At 34.9% G+C, this 22661-nt stretch overlaps 1 protein-coding gene across 3 annotated transcripts; it reads right to left on the bottom strand.

The window, feature by feature from the left end:
- Nucleotides 1–8568: 8568 nt before the first annotated feature.
- On the bottom strand, nt 8569–22208 carry LOC18436141 (RHOMBOID-like protein 2). 3 transcript variants are annotated; one of them, XR_016061504.1, is made up of 7 exons: nt 21468–22208; nt 17053–17216; nt 11409–11572; nt 11020–11279; nt 10140–10266; nt 9701–9795; nt 8569–8924 (listed from the first exon to the last, which is right to left on the bottom strand). XR_016061504.1 is itself a non-coding variant. In XM_011625810.3 (6 exons), exons 1-6 carry the CDS (start codon nt 21776–21778, stop codon nt 8802–8804), a joined length of 1149 nt encoding a protein of 382 aa, XP_011624112.1. In that variant the 5' UTR covers nt 21779–22208; the 3' UTR covers nt 8569–8801. The 3 variants fall into 3 exon arrangements, 2 of the variants coding, with proteins under 2 accessions (XP_011624112.1, XP_088730905.1); XM_011625810.3 differs by lacking the exon at nt 9701–9795; XM_088874779.1 differs by lacking the exons at nt 9701–9795; nt 17053–17216.
- Nucleotides 22209–22661: the final 453 nt, after the last annotated feature.

Here is a 22661-nt window from a genome sequence, read left to right as displayed (position 1 = left end):
TGCTTTGAATTACAAAGTGATATGGAAGGATAGATATTTTAGGTTTTGTATGGTAGATTTTTGTTTTACAGAGATATAATCGCCTATGTGAATAAAATTCTCGGTGCATCTGAAATTTTTTTTAAAAAAATCACTGGTCTCTACAATCTCAGACTTTCTTCATCTTGGTTTTCTCTATCTGAAAAGGGGAAACTCTCATATTCCTTCTTTTAAGGAGGCACGCCCCTATTCTCTCCCCCATCCTTCTTTAAGGGGGCACACCCTTATTCTCTCCCTCTTCCTTTTAAGGGGGCACGTCCCTATTCTCCCCCTCTTCTTTCTTTTAAGGGGGCACACTCTTATTCTCTCCATCATCCTTCTTTTAAGGAGGCACGCTCTTATTCTCTCCCTCATCCTTCTTTTAAGGGGGCATACCCTTATTCTCTCCCTCTTCCTTCTTTTAAGGGGGCACGCCCCTATTCTCCGCCTCTTCTTTCTTTTAAGGGGGCACGCTCTTATTCTCTCTCTCATCCTTCTTTTAAGGGGGCACACCCTTATTCTCTTCCTCTTCCTTCTTTTAAGGAGGCACGCCCCTATTCTCTCCGTCATCCTTATAATAATTCTGATGGACTCTTAATAAAACAGAACCACAGAAGATGAATATTGAAAAGGGAAATAGAAATGAAACTATAATAATAATAAAAAAGGCATTTATGTGCTGAAAATTTACACGTAGAAGAGCATACCCAAATGATTGCCCTGTTTAAAAAAAAAAAAGGTAATCGTGTTTTACCATGCTTGTGAAAATCATGCAAATGATAGTCCATATAAGATGAGATTTTTTTTGAAGTACATATAATTAGAAAGCAGTGGATTGGACTAGTTGAAAACATCATCTATGTTATTATTTGATAAGTATGCATCTTTTGTTGTATTTATAACTGCACCATGTTTTGATGCAAGTAGAATGGAGAGGATATGTTACAATTACATATAATATGACAATAGCTCATCTACTAGTGTGCACAATGAATCTTTGCTGACCTGCTATTTATGTTTACTATATATATAGAATTAAAAATACATACACTTGCATCTATTTTGTATATTTTTTAAGAAATTGTGTATCACTCATTTGGTTTGATTATTTCCAATAAAATATGTAAGAGATGGGTATTGAGGGACGGAGTTCAGAGATTAAAACTAGAGACTAGCTTCATAAGTGGTAGCCAAAAGAAGTGAAAGAAGGAACAAAGGTTGACACATGGCTTTGTCTATCATCAGACTTTTGTATTTCTTTGGGATGAAAACCCTTGACATGTTTCAGTTGTCTGTAGAACCCCATTAATGTTTGTATTGTCTTTTCAATGCTTTGGATATGCATATTTTTTTGGGCATTGCAATTCCTTTTACCGATCAGTCCAGATGGTCATTGGTCAAATAGTGAGATCAATTCTGAAGTTGGTAAAAGTTGAAGTCTAATGAGCCACTGAAATTGTTTTTTTTTTTTGGGTGTCTGTTTAAGTGTATGGAAGGTCATTAAAAATTTTCTATAACTCTCTTATTGTTGTTGAAAAAAGATCTGAAATGGTTGTATGGATATCATATAACATAACCAAATTCCCATTTCGCAAGGCCTCTTCTTTGTGTAGCAAGAAGAGAGCATATCAGATGCCAAACATGGGAACCAATGTTGTATGCAGCACTTAAAAAATTAAGTTCTAGCTACCAAACCATCTATGCATGTGTCCATACAAAATGGATATTAACATATGTGTCATAAGTGATAGATTGCTGAATAGAATTCATTCCCAAGAATCCATCTACACAAATATATGGACATATTACCAAATAGTGTTCATTTCCAAACAATTTTTTTATATGAACTAAATAGATTGGACCATTGTGTGTATGTCTTGAAGAGTGTGAGTAAATTTACAATACTTTCATTATATGTAGAAGATATTCTAATAGCTGAAAATGACTTAGAAATGATTGATAAGACTAAATCATCGTTTTTTTCTCTATTTGAGATGAAGGATATGGGAGAAACATCTTATGTCCTTGGCATAACAATAACTAGAGATAAAAAAAAAAAATTGTTGTGCTTGAGCCAAGAGAGATATCTTGACCCTTTTCTAAAAAGATTTAAAATGGAAAATTGCCATTGCCTACTCCTGTTAAAATGGGAAGTAAAGCTATCTATGAATGATTGTCCATTAAAATGATAAGAAAAGCCTAACGTTCCATATGCACAAGTTATTGATAGTTTGGTATATGCAGTAAGATGTACAATACCAAATTTGAGTAATTAGAAAGCAGTAAAAATAATTCTAAGGTACATTAAGGGAACAAAGCATCTAAAATTGTGTTTTCAAGCAGATAAACTTGAAGTTATAGGATATTCAGATGCAGCTTTTGCTGGGGATAAAGACGATAGTAAAGTCCACCTCATGATATATTTTCATCTTTGGAGGGGCTGTTGTTTCTTGGTCTAGCAAGAAACAAGGATGTGTAGCTAGGTACACACAGGTAGTAAAATACATTGCTTGTAGCACTGCCTGTACTTTTGCCGTCTGGATTAAACACTTCATAGATAACTTGAAGCTGCAAATAATCGACGGACTGATCCAAATATATTGTGATAATCAAGTTGCAATTAAATTAATTCAAAGTGGAGCAAATAGCTCCAAAAGAAGACTAATAGATGTCCAATATCACTACATTCAGGATATAGTTGATAAAGGTGAAGTAACTTTTAGTTGCTTGCCCTCATCAGATATGATTGCTGATCCATTAACAAAAGGTCTAAGTGTTGAACTATTGTCTAAGCACACTAGCTTAATTGGATTTTAGAATGTTTAAGTCAGACAATTTTCATGAGTGAACAATCGGTATTAGCATGACAATCCTCATGATAGACTAGCTTAATGAGACTTAAAAATGTTTAAGTCATACAGTTTTCATGAGTGAGAAATATATATTATAGTGAAAATCCTCATGATAGACATTTATTATGAGAGGCATATCCACAAAAGTGTGAGAAAAACCTCATGACAATAAATTTTCTTAAAAGGTTATACTTAAAAGTGGGAATATACATGTAATTGATTATTACACTCGACTGTCATGGCCAAGTGGGAGATGTTAGCACGTATGACCATAAGGCCTCACGTGACTTTACCTACAATTGTGGGCTGAGAAGCCCACAATTGTGGGAGGAATTATATCCAAGGTTCACATTAACCAACGTCTATATGAACATTGGAGGTATATCCCTGAGATCAGGGAACTCTTGTTTTCTCAGAGACCCATTGAGAAATGTAACAGACAGCTTTTCTTTTCCCTATAAAAAAGGGAAGCCTGAGAGAGGAAAAAAGTAGCAAAAGAAAGAAAGATATACAGAGTTTTATAGAACTCCTCTTCTCTCTCTCAAAGACCAAGAAAAATCCATGCTCTGCGATCACCAACCTCATGGCATCCCTTCTCTGATATCGAGTTGACATATGCTTTATCAATTTTGCCAATACATCTTAGTGAGGCGCACCAAATAAAAATATGAAAAAAATAATTGTAAAAAAAATATTAAATAAAATACCCCTAAAAATTTTTAAGGGTATTTTGATCATTTTTTCATGTAAAATAGTTTTTTAATATTTTTCATAGATTCGCCTATTTTTTATGAACATACACTCCAAATTTTAGGTCATTCTGATTTGTAGAAAAAAAATGAAAATGAAACACTACCGTACAATCGTGACCGTGCGATGAATTTTGGACGGTGATGAGGATAAGCGTAATCACTGTTCATTTTCACCTATAGGCGTTTTGTAGTATCTTCCTATATATATATATATATATATATATATATATATATATATATATATATATATATATATATATATATATATATATATATATATATATATATATATATATATATTCAAACAACTTTTTTATTTGATTTTTGAGGTGCACATTATTTCTATAGTATAAAGTTGATGTCTTATACAAAATATTTCCTTCACTGAAATTTATGTAAAAAGTGAAATATTTGACATCTAATTATAGGTTTAATTGAAAAATCTCAAAACTTATAGTGATTTGAATTAAATAGGCTATTTAAAATGGAAAAAAGTTTATATAGAGTTGAGGCTCTAAACAATCAAATTAGAGCCCACCTCAAAAATTTCACTAGAAGAGGCTGTTTTGATGCCCAAATATCCTCAAATTGATCATCTCGACATCAAGATGCATGGACATGAGAAAAAACTGGATTTCAAGTTTCGGAAAGAGTACATCTTGTAACACATTTTTGGACTGTCAATTTTCAAGATTATCAAGTTTTCATAGATTTGTTCGATCTACACTATTTTCTAAGCTTTAATTCTTACAATTAGAGATAAAAATATATTTTAAAGCTATAACTAAGATTTTCTATACTGAAACCACATTTCTCGATACTCTTTGAAGGTGAGCTTTACTTTGATTGTTCAGAGCCTAGGCTTTATACAAACCGCACCCTTTAAAATGTGATAAAATTAGGGAAAATTGCAAATACCCCCGAAGTTGGGCAACCTCTTTCAAACCAAACTTTTTTTCGTAACTTTTACTCCAAAAAAATACTTTTCTAGCAAATACCTCCCAAGGAAAATAGGCATATGTTTTAGATTAAAATACCATTTCCTGTATTGTTTGTGGTCAAACATTGATGTGGACTGCTGGGTTGGGGCTTCAACCAATAGTGTCAGGATCGAAAAATACAAGTGCCGAACCGAGTGAAGCAATCGCCAGACCACTATTTCCACAATGCTGGACTGTTATTTCCAATGAATTGTTGGACAGCCTGTGCCGGATTGGCTTTAAAAGTTTTCGAACTAAGGAAAAATCATACCAGACCGTGTTATGTCGTACCAAACCGAGGATAAATTTTGTGACCTTTTTTTCGATCGAGGACAAATTTTTTGACCTTAAATTTAGGAGAGGGTATTTTGGTCCTTTTTTTTTATGACATGGGGTATTTGCTAGAAAAGTATTTTTGGGGAAAAGTTGCAAAAAAAAAAATTGGTTGGAGGGAGGTTGCCTAAAAAGTTCAACTCACGGGTGCATGCAATTTTCCAAAAAAAGTATAATGAACCTTTTAATGTTAAAATTATATTTAAAATTTATTTAAAACTAAGCTAGATGTTACTCTTCATTTATTAATTCTAATATAATTTCTAAAATGATTGTATATACCATGGTCCTACGGGAGCATAGTGTACATCTACTGGCATAGTTAGAAAACCCACTTCGAAGAATTTTTTTAATATGAAATTTTGGGAACCACCTAAGAACAACAAGATGATTATTTAATATATATATATATATTGAATTGGTGTTTTCTAACACTTAAATCGTACGATCCAAGAATTGGACAACCTCAGTTCAAACTTGAGACATTATTTTTTTCAAGCATATAGATAATGCAATTAGAAAATGTTGTCTATTGAAATTATATTCTATGGGTTGAAGAAGTCACATCCCCAAATTTTGGATACTAAAGTTAATCATAAATGGAGTTTTACATGGTTGAGTAAATGGAGAGTATGCTTTGCAACAGCATAATGTCTTTTAGGTTCTAAATTTTCAAGTCAAAATATATTTTTTCGGTACCTCGTTTATGTGAGGGGAGTAAATATACCATGTGCACTCTTCGGGGGATCTGCTATATCCCCTCATTTATTACTAGAAAATATGCATATGTCGAAAAATGTGGAGAAATGGTGTTCCCGCCAAAACTCTAATCAAACGGTGTTAAAAACATATTAGAAAAATATTAGTTTTTATTTTTGGGAAAAGTTTATATAAGGTTGCAACCTTAAAATGTAGAATCATAGATGCACATCAAAAATCTATCGGAAAGGTTGTTTTAATGTTGAAAAACCCTCTAATTAATCATCTTGACGAGATGTATGAATATTAAAAAAAAAAAGTTTTTGAATCCCAAAAATAATACATCTTGCAACACATTATCTAGATCGTCCATTTTCAAGATTTTTATATGCTTACAGATCTACTTGATTTTAACCATTTTTTGAGTTTAAAAGTTTCTAATTAGATATGAAAATAGTTTTTAAGATAATCCTAAGAATTGCTTACAACAAAATTATATGTTATGATAAAATTTAGAGGTTTTAAGGTTGCAACATTATAAAAACCGCACCCTTTACTTTTTAAAATGTATTTATTTATATGTTGATGTTCACATGGTGGTGATTCTCAAACTCCAAACGTTTAAATACAAAATCCATCTCAAATACAGATTTTGGAGGGAGGACTCATGTAAGTAGATGAGTTAGGGAACTCCTCAAAATTTTATCCTTTATTATTATCCTCTTCCTCTTTGTGCTTTTGATTTTTGGTCTCTAAATCACACTCAATCAATTGATAGAACCTTCAAAAAGACATTCATCTAGTGCTTATATTGGTGAGCTTATGAGGGCAAGGGGAAATTGGTGCCATGCCCTAGGCCATTAGTCATGTTGCTATTGTAGAATTGGGGAAAGAGTATAGTGCATTCCTAGGGAACCACAATATTTACTCCCTCGACAAAGACAAAGCACAATGAATAATTATATATTGTATTTTAAAGAAGGGTTTTGTTAGGCTACACCATTTGGCGGTCTATACCTTTAAAGTCATCAACATGTTTTGACATTTAAATGCTTTTATTTTATATTGTAGTAACTTTTTGTCTAGTAGTATTTTAATTAATTAATTAAAGATAAAATATAAATTTATAATAAAAAAAAATCATTTATTAACAATAGTGGATAATGACATCACCCAAATAGTGTGCGACATCACCCTCATAATGCATTAATTATTTTTAACTACTAATAGAATGTCACTATTTTTTTATAGGAACATCCATGCTACCCTTCTAAATTACAAAAAATGTCTTTACCTAAAAAAATTCGTATACAATTCAAAGGTATTTAAGTGTCAAAAAATGTTGAGGACATTAAAAATATAGATCACCAAGTGGTATAGCTTAACAAAACCCTTAAAAAAAGTTGGACAGACGGAACTCACATGTTATTAATTGGGTCAGAGTACGCCAGGGCCAGAGCCTCCTTGGCTTGGTCTGAGCTGGGCTAGAGTTAGGGCCTACTGGGCCGCAGCCCTATAGGGACCAAGGCCAAGGCTGGCCAAGCCCAGCCGACCCAGTCCTGCTAAATATGAGTCGACAATTACTTCAGATTCTCATAGCTTGTATGATTCCCTTCCCCTCGGCTCTCTGCCCCTTATCCCCTCCAAATCCATAAACCCATCTTCTTTCAAACTCGCGAGTCCATCTTCTTCGGAACTCGAACGCACCAACTGCTGACAAGAAATAAGAAACAGCCCAAAGATCTCTCGAAAACTAACCCAAAAAACACCCTACAAATGGCAGTAAAAATACACTTGCTTGAAAATTAGTCCAAAAAGCAACCGAAACATTGCAGTAAAAATCACCCCCCAAAAGCTGAAACCTGACAAAAAATGGCCCAGAAATTGCAAATATCAAATCCTCACCCCAAAAAAACCCTAAAAAATGACCTCCTATCAAACAAAGCAAATAAAAAGGATTTCCATAGACACTCGCCCGGGAATGGTAAACAACGAGGGACATTTTGATAATTTGACCGATTTAACTGGTTCGAGCCGAACTACAAAATACTCTTGATTATCCAAGGTTGAAAAATAAAATGCTTACACTACTCTTGTTGAAAAATAAAACTACCAAATGCTTCTTATCTCTGTTTAGGTTAGCGATACAAAATTAAGGGTGTTTAGTCATTTAATAGGTGTTCTTCCTAATCATGAACAACTGGGGTTATTTTGATAATTTGCTTTGAAGCACTTTTAAGTGTGCAAAAACATCAAATACCTCTGATGGTTCAAGATTATCAAACCTGAGTACGGGTAATTTAAGAATTTGTAATAAATTTTTGAAGTATCCTCGCAATGGAAACTACGAAATGTAACTCAAAAAGTATACCCTAGTAGATGGAATCTTTTCGGTCCTCTTACTAATTTTGTACGATAATTTAGACCTTTTAGTGATATTTTCCCTAACTCGCCCAAAAACTTGCTGACTAAGATCACAATGCAGAGCACAATATAACATTATAATGAAACGTTTTGTTCACGTGACTGAAAAAATTCCCCCATGCGGTCAAGTGTAGTATTATTTTTACATCAATTAGTTACCACTTGGTGTGAAAAGATGCATAAAAGATACACTAGAAAACATGTTCAGACAAACCAATTTTCACACAAACCAAACGTGCCATAACTAAAGATATGAGCCTAAATTCTTGTCCGTCCCAAGAGCACATTTCCTAGTTTCCACGAATTATATACCATGCCCAAGCGCATTTTCAGTTTTCATAGGATCATTCTTAAATTTGCCAAAAATCTTCCGCCATAAAATATATTGAATTTATATATCAAACACAAAATCAAATTCGATCCTCACATCAGCTTAGTTCTCGACTATAGTAAGAAATCCTTCCCAATTAAAGCACCAAACAGTTCATTAAAACATGAGAAAGGATGTCCTTTAATACCAAAGGAAAAATAAATAAATATTATTGAGACAGATGAGAAGACAATATTCTGGAAATGTACAATGGTCAAGCATATGGGGCACGGGTACATAGAAACTACTTTAGATTCAGACTCAAGCTCTTTACCTAAGGTAGCACAGCGAGAGAGAGAGAGAGAGAGAGAGAGAGAGAGAGAGATTTTCTACTACGATGCTTGACCCTTCATGAAGGTCGAACAGAGAACGATCAGCTGCAAAGTTCGGAACACAGTTGTTTAATACGAGAATCAGATGCATTTGGTATGAAGTACACACCACTCCTCCCATTGCTTTGGCAAGTCAAGTTCAGCTGATTTTCTGTCTGGGTCGACTGAAACACAAGAGCATCGAATTAGTTTTGATTCTCAGTTTGTCTTATCATATGAAAAGTACATAGGGGACATTTGACTTTTGTATTGCAGAAACTTGTCTTTATAGGTTTCAGACCTGCTTTGATGGTGCATAGGACTTAGGCCCTAGTGCTTTTCTAGATGCCTAGACATCAATAAAAACCAAAAAGACCTCTCACCCAGGTCAATTATGTATTGGCAATCATTACTGGGTAAAAAAATGGAAAATTACTCAAAACAAAAAAAAATCAGAAAATGCTCCCAAAGAAATTTGACTAAAACTTGTGAAAACTCAATAAAAGCTTGGAATGTAAGAACTGTACAGACAATTTGACATAGAAGCAACAATATAACTTCACAAAATTCCCTCTGTTCAAAAAGATAGAACAATAAATGAATATAAATTACAATAAATGAATATAAATTTGTATTACTTATGTGGAAAGAAAATGTAGTTTGCTTAAAAATAAATGAAATAGTAAGGCCTGGGAAATTCAAATAAAGATCAGAATTTGAATTTCAAAAGAATTTAAGGGTGCAATCTTTATAAGTTTATATTTGATTAAAACTTCAAGTCATTTTCCAAAAGATGGATAAGTGTTGACCACAGCTTCCAAAAAGTTGTCAAAATTTGCTATTTTGGTTCAAACACCTAAAACGTCTCAAACTATTTGTAATGGAGTTTTTTGGCGATTTTTTAAGGTTTGGCTCATGATGGCTACTATCAGCAAGCAATCGGCAAGTTCTGAAAGCTTACCTAGTCCTGTGACGCAGTCTCTCCCTCTCTCAGCTATTTTTACTCAAGAAACTGCTCTACTGGAGAGAGACTAAAACATGCCCTTTTCTGAAGCACTGAATGAGAATAGCAATTATGAGAGAGAGAGAGAGAGAGATCTTTGGTAACTAAAGTTACTGTTAAGGAAAAAAGTACTAGAGAAACTTCCTTACATCAGCTCTAAGGTTGTCCCACTATCCTAAGTACTTTCAAACCAGTGTTTGAAACCTAACTAAATGTTTTTGCAAGGACATACCCAATTTCATAATTTAACTGTAACAAGTTATCGAACCACAAATCATATTATTGATATTAAAGAATCTAAAACATTCAACGCCACAAATAACAATAAAGCAAATGCATTTCTAGAGTCTATGCTTCAGAATTGTAAACTAATTCTTACAAGTTTTGTACACATTACCAGGCAATAAACTCCACGCTCATTACAGCTCCATCTGGAAGTTGGCACACAGCTCAAATAATGGCACCAACTACAATGATCATTTGCATTGACACCTCGGAAGAGCATAATCAAGCCAACAGTGAACCTGCAAAAATATAACACGGCCTAGCAATCACAATGGAGAAAATGACATGGTGTAATAATTGGCAGCTAAGAGGAAAAAATAGTCAGATAAAAGCACAGAAAAAAAGACAGATAAAAGCACAAAATCTCAGACATGTATCATGTGCATCAACCTGCACCCATAATTGTCCACCAATCAATTCTTACTGGTGTTAATTCTGTTGCCAAGTTAAATGAGCACAAACCCCAGAAGAAAAGATCCCTAGAGAAGGCTCTCTCTCTCTCTCTCTCTCTCTCTCTCTCTCTCTCAAGAAGAAAAGATCCCTAGAGAAGTCTTTCTCTCTAACTTGCGCATGGAAAATGATTTTTGTTTTCTTGATACCTTAACCAAGCTCACATATGTTTTTTTTCTAAATGAGACTTGTTTTGCTAAGTTGTTCCTAAAAAGACACATTACCTTACAAGCGCTATATTATTTAAAAATCCAGGGTAAATAGTCAACTTTGTGACAATAATCACATTTTTGCAATTCAAGAATTTTATTTTTGTCTTAGTATTTCTTTGTAAAGCATGTGATATTAACTCCACCTTTCACTAAAGAATTACAAACATGCAGCAGAATACTAGGGTAAACAAATATATAGTAGAAAATGCAAAGAAGAAAGTAAGTACACATTATGTCCCTCAAATCCTTTCCAGATGCTAAGCATGAATAGAGTACACACATTTACAACAGTAGCTACCGAAAAATGATAAGCAGATCTCCACAGCTTACCCTACGATTAGAAGAACGAGAGAAACAAGCCATAATACATATTGATATATCTTGTGTTTTGGCTTTGCTGAGGTCATGTCAGATCCAGGAGGGACATTCTTGCGGTTAACCCATCCAAATTGAGGGCGAATAAGAAAAACAAATCCAAGAAGAAATCCTGAAATAAATCCTCCAATGTGTGCAAAATTGTCCATATGTGGCAGAATTCCTACACCAAGATTGATCGCAACAATCAGCACAAGAGACAACAGTGCTGCAACCTGAAAAGGGAAAACAAGTAATTACATAAGTGAGTATGAATAAGGATTATGACCTTAAGTCAGCCATAAGCATGAAATTTTTGTTAGCACTATCTTGTAGAATTGAAAAGATTGAAATGCATGAAGTACCTTATTTGCGTAAATTGTCCAGTTTGTGATCAGCTCAGAAAGCATAGCCCCCAACAACCCAAAAAGCGCACCAGATGCACCCACAGATATATTTGACTGGATAAAAAGTGCAGATAGCATGCTTCCACCAAGCCCAGCAAGCACATATAACAGCCCAATTTTCACTGTGGAACCAAGCTTTCAGTAAGTAATGCTTCTCCCCCAAAACTTGTCAGAAGGAAAAAAAACAGCCCAGTACATCTCATGACATCCATCTCTATGTAATCAGCTGCATAGGCCCGGGCTTCAACATATAATTTTTTCAGAGCATTCAAATATATGATGCCATATTTTACATCCCCAGGTATCCTTTTAAATCACTCATAAATTTGAAACCTTGAACAATTATCAAAACCTCTATGCACTCTTAAGGATCGTATGCATAAAACAGAAGATGGTAATAAAATAAACATAGTAACCTATACTTTTTAACCTTGTACTTTTCTCTTGGTTGTGACCCATCAAAACTAAACCACTTTAAACAAAGTTGTTTTCCTTTGTAGCGTCTGATAATACTCTAGATACCACCTGCAGTATCCACTATTCTTCGGCCCTAGTTTTGCATGTGTTTAGCAGCATTCAAGTAATTGAGCAGCGGAAGACAACCATAAAGGGAAGCTCTGAATGCCAAACAAACAGTAAATGACTTAATCCACAAAAAGAACCTTATTTAGGATTTGACTACTACTCACTTTGGAATCAAGTCACTATGGTGTGGTCTGTATCACTGGAAACAGTGAAAGGTTCAAAACTCAATATTGCTGGCATATATCAGATTTCTTTTATCAGGCCCACTGATAATTGAGGGATGACTTGATGAAAACTATGATGGATGAAAATAAAGCAACAGCACAATGAAGGTTGCAGTTTGGACGCCATAAAGGAAAATTTTAATCTGACTGAGCCAATGGGAGATCATGTTTTCTGACACCATAGAGATGCTAACAAGATGGCTCCAATCAACCATCTTACCACAAAAGAGGGTATAGTAAACAAGATTTACACAGATCGACATCTCTATTACTATCACAGTTGTTTCAATTGTATATTGATGTAGCTTGCTTTTCAAAAAAAAAAGTTCAAATAGTCTTGCAAAATCAAATTTTGAATTTGGTCCAGCAGGCCAATGACTTAGTTGGGGATATCTATTTGATGGACCCTAAAACTCTCAAAACATTTTATATTACTCAAAGATCATCATTTTGTGCGTGTGTGTGTATGTGTGTATGTGTTTGTTTAAGGGTTCTCACTTGAAGATCAATTTAAAAGACACATGATTTGGAGCTTAAAAAATCCTCAAACCAAAATACCCTCGAAGACAATACATATTGATGGACATCAGATATGACAATTTTATAGCTCAAGTAAAACATAAAAATAAAAATAAAAATTCCTTCATATCAGATAGGGAGAACAAGTTCAACCCTAATTGCAAACTACAACCAATTCTTATTGAATGATGAACACAATGGGAATATGAAGGTAGAAGGAACCATTAGCATAAATGAGGGCGGAGGTCATAGATACATTCGTAGGATTAGAATATCAGAAGTGAAGGAAGCTTTGAAAATGATGAAGATAGGAAAGGCTTTAGGACCATATGGCATCCCGATAGAGGTTTAGAAGTGCATGGGGAAGATTTGCATTGACTGGCTGACCAAGCTGTTCAATAAGGTGTTAAGAAAAAAAAAATGGCAGACGAATAGAGGAAAAGTATTGGGGTACCTATTTACAAGAACACATGTGACATACATAATTGTGCGAACTATCGAGGGATCAAACTTATGAGCCACACTATAAAGCTTTGAGAGACACTGATTGAGTAACAACTAAGGTATGAACCAGTGTATTGGAAAACCAATTCGGTTTTATGTTAGGGAGGTCAACAACCGAGGCTATTTTCGTACTTAGACAACTGATTGAGAAGTTTAGGACGAAGGGAACAAGGTCGTCATTGACCTAGAGAAAACTTATGATAGAGTACCTCAATATTTGATTTGGTGGGTTTTGAAAAAGAAATGAATCTCCTGGCACTACATCGACTTGGTGAGTGATATGTATGATGGAGTGCTAACTAGTGGAGAGAAAGGTGAGTTTTCAACGACAATATGTCTCTACATTAGGGGCTAGCATCGAGTCCATGCCTCTTTCTCTCAGTTATAGACGACTTAACTAGGCACCTATAAGATGAAATACCATGGTGCATGTTCGCAGATGACATAGTTTTGACCGATGAAACCCGAAACTGTGTCAACACAAAGTGAGAACTTTGAAGGGATGTTTTAGAATCTAAAGGTTTTAAAACTAACCGGACCAAGAAAAAGTATATAAAATGCAAGTTTAGTAATAATAGGAGTAGAGACGAGGAAGTAGTCAAGATTGACAACCAGGAAATACCAAAAAAGAGAGCACTTTCGATATTTTGAGTCGATAATCCAGAAAAATAGAGAGATTGGAGAAAATGTCGTACATAGAATTAAAGTTGGGTGGGCGAAGTGGAGATGTGCAACCAGAAGTTTATGTTATTACCGCATATACTAATGAAGTTGAAGGGCAAGTCTTATAGGACAGCTGTGAAACCAGCTTTGCTCTATGGGGTGGAATGTTGGACGGTCAAAAAATAATATATCCATAGAATGAGTGTAGCAGATATGAGGATGTTGAGATAGATGAGTGGTAAGACAAGAAGGTATAGAATTCAGATCAAATACATTCGGTAAAATTAGGCGTGGCACCAGCAGGCGATAAGATGAGAGAGAGTAGACTTAGGTGGGCAGGCCATATGTGGCGCAAATCCAATACAACACTTATTAGGAGGTGCGAGTTGATTGAGTAGGCATGATGCAATTAGTTTTTTATTTTTTATTTTATCATTCTTTTAGGAGATAAAAAGTAGGGCTTGGCATTATTTTAGGTTTCTAGTTTTCTTAAGGGTCATCAGTGTCTTTTTTTAGTCGTAGAGAATTGAGGGATAAAATTAGAACTTTTTTTTTAAAGATAAAGGGTTAGGGTTCAATTAGGGTTTCTTAGAGAACAAGTTAGGTTTTAGGGTTGTTTTCTTCTATAAATATAGACCTCCTGGATCAAAAAAATATAAAGTGAAGAAAAAAAGAGTTTATTTTGGAACTTGTGAAGAGATCTTTCTCGGTGGACTCTCTTGCAGACCTTCAAAGAGGATATATTATCTCAATCTTTATTCCTATGTTACATTTTTCTAGCGGTTTATTTTATTTCTCATCATCCCTGCATCAATTGGAGCTCCTTTTGGGGTGGATTCCCTTGTATATCCTGAGTGAGGTTATATTTTCTCAATCTTTATTTTTCCTTCTATTTTTCTGCTTATTTATTTTATTTCCCATCATCCCTACATTAATTAGTATCAGACCTTTACAAGATTCATCCATCACAATGCCACCAAAATCTACTATGATTGACGATCTATTGCCACAAATGGTAGAAGCTATGAAACAACATTCTCACGAGAGTATAAAGAGAATAAATCATTCCATAAGGGTATTTGAGGAGAGATCCGAGAAATTCAAGGAGAGATCGGCATAATGAATCAGCGGTTAGAACTGGAAAAAACTGTTCATTGAGAAGAGGTGCTCAAAAGTAACAACTATGTAGATTCGGTACCAAATCTCACCCTAGCAATTAATCAAACTCCACTACCAACTCCAATGTTTCATCCTATATATAATGAGTAAATTCTGTGGGAAGGACCAAACCTAAGGAACGCCCACATGATCTTGATATTAAGGTTGGCCATCAAAAGTTTGAAAGAGAGATTAAAAGAAAGTTCAACATCACAAAGTCTCACTACAAATTAACCATAAAGATTTTGATTAATTTGTTCATTAAAGAAAATAAAGTACATTGGCAAATGGTGGGACTACATTACTAATTATTCAATGGGCCTTTGTGGGGTACAATGAATCATGGTTGAGCTTCTCCCAACCCTGAGAGAATGATGCAATTAGTTTTCTATTTTATTATTGATAAAAACAAATTTTGGGATTATTTTGGGTTTTCAATTTTCTTTAGGGGCATTTGTGTCGTTTTTACTTGTAGAGAATTAGGGGGTAAAATTGGAACTTTATCTTTTTTAAGATGAAGGTAAGAATTTTAGCTAAGCTTTCTTAGAGAACAAGTCAGGTTTTAGGGTAGTTTTCTTTTATAAATATGGAACTCATGGATCCAGAAAAATATAGAGCGAAGAGAATAAGATTATTTTGAGTATTGTGAAGAGATCCTTTTGGGGAGGACTCCCTTGCAGACTGATGTATGGAAAAAATAAACCAGAAAAAAATATAGAACTAGATGGTAGTTGATCTTGAAAGCCTCTCCCAAAGCCCACTAATCCAAGGTCCTTTTATAACAGAAAGATAATTTAGATTTTTATATTTATGGGAACATCACTTCTAACCTCCTTCCATCAGCCAATGCTTTTCAACCTCAAAACCCGTTCATGTATCCCATAATTTCCCACTGTCCAGCATGCTATAATTTTCAGAAACAACCTCTAGCTTCCAATTTCCCTAACTTGTTTCTTGGTTATTGTTCCCTTGTACACTGTGGTTCACCCTTTCCAGATTCTCCACCTCATTTGTTAGGGAAAGACAACAAAGGGGGATTTCTCTCGTGTTCCTTGCCTCAACCCAAACCATATTATACATGAAATATCACCAAAGAGTGAGGCTCAAACCCACATCATAAAACTGCATAGAGTTTCTAGATGCTGGAAAGTTTCAATAACCTGATATTTCATATTTCCCTCATAATTTTACATACTCCCATCTCTTTTCTCATAAAATTCGGGATGTAACTTCCACCTTAAAATTACTATAAAACTTTCTATCAACAGGTTGGAAGGTTTCATTATGAAGAATTCAATTTCTTAAAGACTTAATATTTTAATATTTTTAAAATTCTTTCAAAATGGCATTCAAAATGATAAAAAATAGTTTTAAATTCCTAAGCACAATGTTTGTCTATCTAATAATAACACCAAAAAACAAATACAGAGGAAGCTGTGACCAAAGAGTACTTCATGGCATTTAGAGAGAACAAAATAATAATAATAATAATAATAATAATAATAATAATAAAAGTCATGCATACAACAGAAAAAGCTGCAAAACTCAAAATTCTGCAACTTAGCATGCAAATCAGACTTGAAATGCACTGGGTTGGTGACGCATGAGTTCCAAAAAAATTTACCTGCTAACCTACCCAGTTGATAATGGTTTTCTCAACTGACAAATTTAAAAAATAACTAAAGCAATAGGTTTTGGGTTGCAATAATTGCATCAAAGACTACTCACAAAAACTCAGTGAAACGAATTCTGTACACAGCGGAAAGCTAAGAAGCCTAATGTTTCCAACATACTCAAGATTCATTATTCATGGCCCCGTAGGATTGTCAAACAAAGAAAAAGACTTAAAACCTAAGTTTTAATACATCCAATACTTCAGCTTCATGACCAAGCACTAAAAACCCCATAACTATTGGTCTAATTTACTTTCAAGAAAAAGAAAAAAAAGCCAAAAATTCATGAGGCAAAATTTGAGAGTTCAAGCAAAGAGTGATAAGTTAGTTACATACAAAATCCGAACTCCTGTTCAAGACGGATCCCTATGAATAGAAGACTTAACATGTTGGCGAGCAAATGGAAAACTCCAGCATGCAGCCATATACAAGTGAAAAGGCGCCAACCCTGGTGTTTGTATACAATGTTTCTCACCTCAAGTGCACCCATATTTTCCAGCCTGCAGGAAATTGGAACAGTTACTTGCAGGGATACATACATCATGCCTCTTTGTACTTTATATTGATAATTACTTTAGGGGACAGGATATAATACTCCCTACAAGTGCAGTTTGGTGTGCTGACAACCAATCCAACATCTATACCTTCACGAGTCTGTGTAGGTCAGAAGCTATTCCCAGAAATGACTTTACAGCGGGACAATGGGTCACCACCACCATCCCTTGATGAGATCGGATGGTGGATGACCTGTCTGAACACTCCAAACAATAGTATTGTATATTTTCCTTTATTGTAATAGCAATAGCTTAATTTAAAATCAAATAAACAGATAAATAACTTTCAAATGTAACATGTCAATTAAATGGTTCATCAGAAAAAAAACATAATCGCTCATATCACAGTACAGAAAAAGGAATACACAAAGATAAATATGAGATGCAATATATAACATGATTGTTGCAGCTGACCGTGGACACAAGCTGAATGATAGCTGCATTCAAGATGCCTTTCTGGACTGATGGAATGCAGTCGGCATGGAAACAAGATTCAAATATGTAAACATCACTATATGGACTTTTGATATGTTGTTATACCTTTCACATGGGGCGCCATGAACTCAGAAGCAAATTCCAACCGATTCATGAATGAAATAAAGAACCATGCAAAAGGATGACGTCCTGGATGAATAAACAGATGCGATGCTTGCATCATAAACTGGGGAAAATTTAGTATGTTCATGCAGGGTTCATTGACTGGTAACTAAGAAGAATAGGCTGTGGGGAAAATCAACTTACCACGTCATGCAAGGACACGAATCTCTATTTAAAACAAGCATATGATACATGATTAAATACACAAAACATTTCTGATGTGAAGCTAAATATACAAAGTATTATCATAAACAGCAAAATATAAATATGGAGAGGGAAATGGTAAAAGAAAATAAGGAAAGATTAAATTAGAAAAAAAAAAAGTGCAACTCATTATTTCAATGCATGGATTGAGTTCTTGAACTCTACATTCAAAAAAGTCTTTATATAAGGGTCTGGTTTGTATAAGGTTGCAACCTTAGACAATCAAATTAAGACCTCCAAATTTATCATAAATATAATTTTGGTGTCAAAATTTCTTAGGATGGCTTGAGAATCACTTTTCATCTCTAAATATAAAATCTTAAACTCCAAAAATGGTTCAAATCAAGTAGATCAATAAACACTTGAAAATCTTGAAAAGGGACGGTCTAGATAATTTGTTGCAAGATATGCTATTTTTAGGATTCAATTTTTTTTTCTTTTTATATTTGTACATCTCGATGTCGAGATGATCAATTAGAGGGTTTTCCAACATCAAAACAACCTTCTATGATGGATTTTTTAGGTGCACTTTAATTATACATTTCAAGGTTACAACCTTATATAAACTCTTTCCTTTATATAATGTATTAGCATTTAAAGCTAAAATACAAATTATTATCCGATAAATTCATTTCAATCTAGCCACTTCCATCTTCTACCATTCAAATTTCGAAATGAACAACTGTGTTAGTGCCTAACCAGATCTACGACATTTGTTTAAAATAATTCAAGCACTGAATCAGCAGGTTGAATTGGGATAGTGCGGACTCGATTTACTACAAAATTTATACAAAAATAGTTTCCAATTTAGAAACTCGGTAAGAACTAACCCAGCAATCTACAATCAAGCTGTCATTGGGCACTCACACTAGAGAGAGAGAGAGAGAGAGACCACATTGCTGTTCATGGACCTTACAGCACCTACAGTAATTTCAAAATCCAACTTGGTTTATTGGTTTCAACTTTAAAATCCAAAGTAAAAAAAACTCCCGTTTGGAAAGTTCATGAGGCAGGCCTTTCTTTAAGTCAGAAAGAGGGTTGACATCAAGCTATTGCAAAGCATGTAGCTGTTCATTAACCATACAGCAATCAGATCTAGAAAATCAGTAAGAACTAACCCAGCAATCTACAATCAAGCTGTCATTGGGCACTCAGACTAGAGAGAGAGAGAGAGACCACATTGCTGTTCATGGACATTACAGCACCTACAGTAATTTCAAAAAACCAACTTGGTTTATTGGTTTCAACTTAAAAATCCAAAGTAAAAAAACTCCCTTTTGGAAAGTTCATGAGGCAGGCCTTTCTTTAAGTCAGAAAGAAGGTCAAGTAACATCAAGCCATTGCAAAGCATGTAGCTGTTCATGAACCATACATACAGAGACTTCAGTAATTTCAAAAACCAACTTGATTTATTGGTTTGATTTCCACTTAAAAAGTTAAAAACCTGGTGACTGGAATGTACTAGGTCTCAGTTGACAAATCAATCCTTCAAAAAAACACCAAGATATTGCATATTGGATTTGGATTCTCATTTTTAGGGATTATATTGTGGGTTTCGTGAGTACAACCTCAAATCCTTCACCATAAAAACTGATTCTCCGTTAAGACACATCCTCTCATTTTTCTTGGTCTAGCCTGTGTGCATCACAGAAATTAGATCCTCTTTCTCATCACAAATTTATGTTCTCTCCTTTATTAGCATGTTAGAAGTACGGATACTAATTATTCACCACAATCTGGCAATCAAAGATCTAAAATGGACCAAGATATGGTAAATCTCAACAATCAAAACAACCCCCACTATTAACCATCAAAATACAGTATTATCTTGGCCATTTTTAGTAGAACTGAATTTACATGTGTTCCAAGGTCGTCGTCATCATCATCAAAACCTTATCCCAACTATTTGGGGTCGGCTACATAAATCCTGCTCCGTCATTCTAACCATATCAAGGACCATACCCTCACCCACATGTGTTCCTAGGTGAAGGAGCAAAATGTAATTTTAATATCAAAAATTCTTAACATGACTTAGAATCTACTTTCTTCTCTAATTATAAAATTTTAAAATCTAAAAATGTTTCAAATCAAGTAGATCTATAAACACATGAAAATCTTGAAAATGGATGGTCCGGATAATGTGTTGTAAGATACACTATTTCGCGGATTCAAAATCTTTTTTTGTTTTGCTATTCATACATTTCAATATCAAGATGATCAATTAGAGGATTTTTCAGCATCCAAACAACCTTTTATGATGGATTTTTTAGGTTCATCTTTAACTCTTCATTTTAAGGTTGCAACCTTATTTAACCTTTGCCCTTTATTGTCTGCTAAATGAAATTACTAAAATATTATACACAAATAACCTGCGTTAGGGATCCCAAAAAAATGTCAGGGGCAATTTGGTCAATACAGTAAATGATGGGCCTTTTGGTCATTTTCTTCCTTGCAAACTTCGCAGGTTTTAATTTGGCCCAAGAAGTTTGACCAGAACAGCCTCGCATGGATATCCAGTAGTGGCTACAGGGTAATTTGATCCATTTTATCAAAATGGTAATTTGTCTCGTAGCAGGGCTCGTTCCACTAGTACGGCTCAGATTTGACCGGCCTAAATGGATAAACCCTTCTACAAAATCTGGACCGTCCTCAAAACAGATCCAAACGTCAACCGTTAAGGAGCAGAACCTGACGAGAGCGATTCCCTGAAAACAGAGAGGGATCTCTGAAACTAGAGAGAGAAAGTCCCTTCCACTAAAGAAGCTAGAGAGAGAGTCTCTCAAACGGTAGAGAGGGAGGGAGCATGAGAGTCAATTGTAAAACTTGGATAAGAAGGAGAGGATCCATGAAGTTAGAGAGAGAAAGGCCATGAGAGTCAATAGCAAAATTATCTCAAAGAGATGAGGAAAAGGTTTAGCATAATAGACGAGAAATTGAGACGAGATCATTATCCTAACGCTTAGAGAGAGAACCCTAAGAGGTTTTTAAAGTTCAGCACAATCTAATACAGAAAATATACGAGAAAGAGACCGTGTGAAATCCTTAAAATTCATCATCATCCTCAAAATTCATCATCATAATGCATCATAATGCAGTGTGAGATAGAAGAGAAGCCAAAAAGTCAACCATCGCTTATGCATATGACAGAAAATCCTCCAAAGATATATAAAAACTTGCAGATAGTTCAACCAAACAGAAATATCAAACAGAGAGAGACAGAGGGAGCTGAAAATTAATTCAAGAATCAACGCAGCGGACTAGGAAAAGAGACAATGAAACACATTTTCCTCAAAGTTCTAGAGAGAGAGAATCCCCGAAACTAGAAGCAAATTTCTTCTAAGAGCTACACGGGAGAGATCTCAAAAAAACAAAATTGAATCAAACACCATCACTTACGTAGAAGAGGAAGGCCCGAGAAGAGGGTTCTCCTTAAATGGCTGAAACGAGAACCTCCCCAAAAAGGTAGCAATGCATCGATCGGAGTGTTTGGGGCAATCATTCACAAACATCACCACAACGAACACAGCAACATTCACAGCCACAAATAGAGGCACAAGCCACGAAACCCATCGCCTCCTCTCTTCTGCATCTCTGGAATAAGCCATGGCCGACTTCTCATCCGAAAACCTTAGAGGGTGCACTCCATTGTCGCCTCCTCTACCTGATATCTTTATCGACACATCAGAATTGGGAGCTTCTCCCCCCATCAATAAGGAAGTTTCAATTACGGATTGAAGCGCATTAGGGTTTCTTTCTTTCTTTCTTTCTTTTTTAGAACTCTAGAGTGGGAAAAGTGTTCTCGAGAGAGAGGGGAGAGGAGTGAGAAAATTGTAGATATGAGGCTATATGAATCAGCTTCGGAGCTAACTTTCCAAAGCGCAGAGGAAAAGGAAAGGAAAAAGAATTTCAAAGTTTTAGGGTTTGGTTGGGCTTTACAGAGAGAAAGAAAGAAACGAAGCGAGAGATGAGAGAGGGTGGAGAGTTGCAGAAGTGAGAAGAAAGCGGGAGGAGATGCGGGTTTAGGGGAAATTGAGACGGGGAAGGAGTCAAAGAGAGGGGTTAAACCCCTCGATCCCCTCTCTCTCTCTCCTCTTTCTCTCTCCTCCACTCTCGCTCTCCTCTTTCTCTCTCCTCCACTCTCTCTCTACGAATCCCTGGCCACCCCTTTGTCGTTTATTTTGATGCAATTCATAATACACCATTTATGCTGCCACTGTATTTTGAAGAGGCAATTTGTGCAGGAAAAGTTTATTTTTTAGGGCAATTTTATAATTTTCTTTATTATCTATCAAATTTCAAATCGGGTGGTTACGACCTTTTACCATTTTAAACTAAGGTGCACCTCAAAATTCATTAAAAAAAACTTTTCTAAAGTAGGGGTGGGGTCGACCAGGATCCGAACCTGACTTGATTAGGCTTTACATGGACTTAGAACTAAGTTGGGTCCAAGTCATTTAGACGATCTAACTTAGGTTTTGAAATAAAAAATTAAAAAGAAAGTATCATAAATTTATCGCTATTTTTTTCCAATTGAAAAAAAATCATCTACTTTTACAAACTTCATCTACATTTTTTTTATTGTTTTTTTTT

The sequence above is a fragment of the Amborella trichopoda genome, chromosome 8 (genome assembly GCF_054954075.1).
Source record: "Amborella trichopoda isolate Santa Cruz 75 chromosome 8, AtrichopodaSantaCruz75HAP2 v2.0, whole genome shotgun sequence".
NCBI lineage: Eukaryota > Viridiplantae > Streptophyta > Magnoliopsida > Amborellales > Amborellaceae > Amborella > Amborella trichopoda.
The sequence above is the reverse complement of the archived record's forward strand: the minus strand, read 5'-3'. Positions and strand labels throughout refer to the sequence as shown.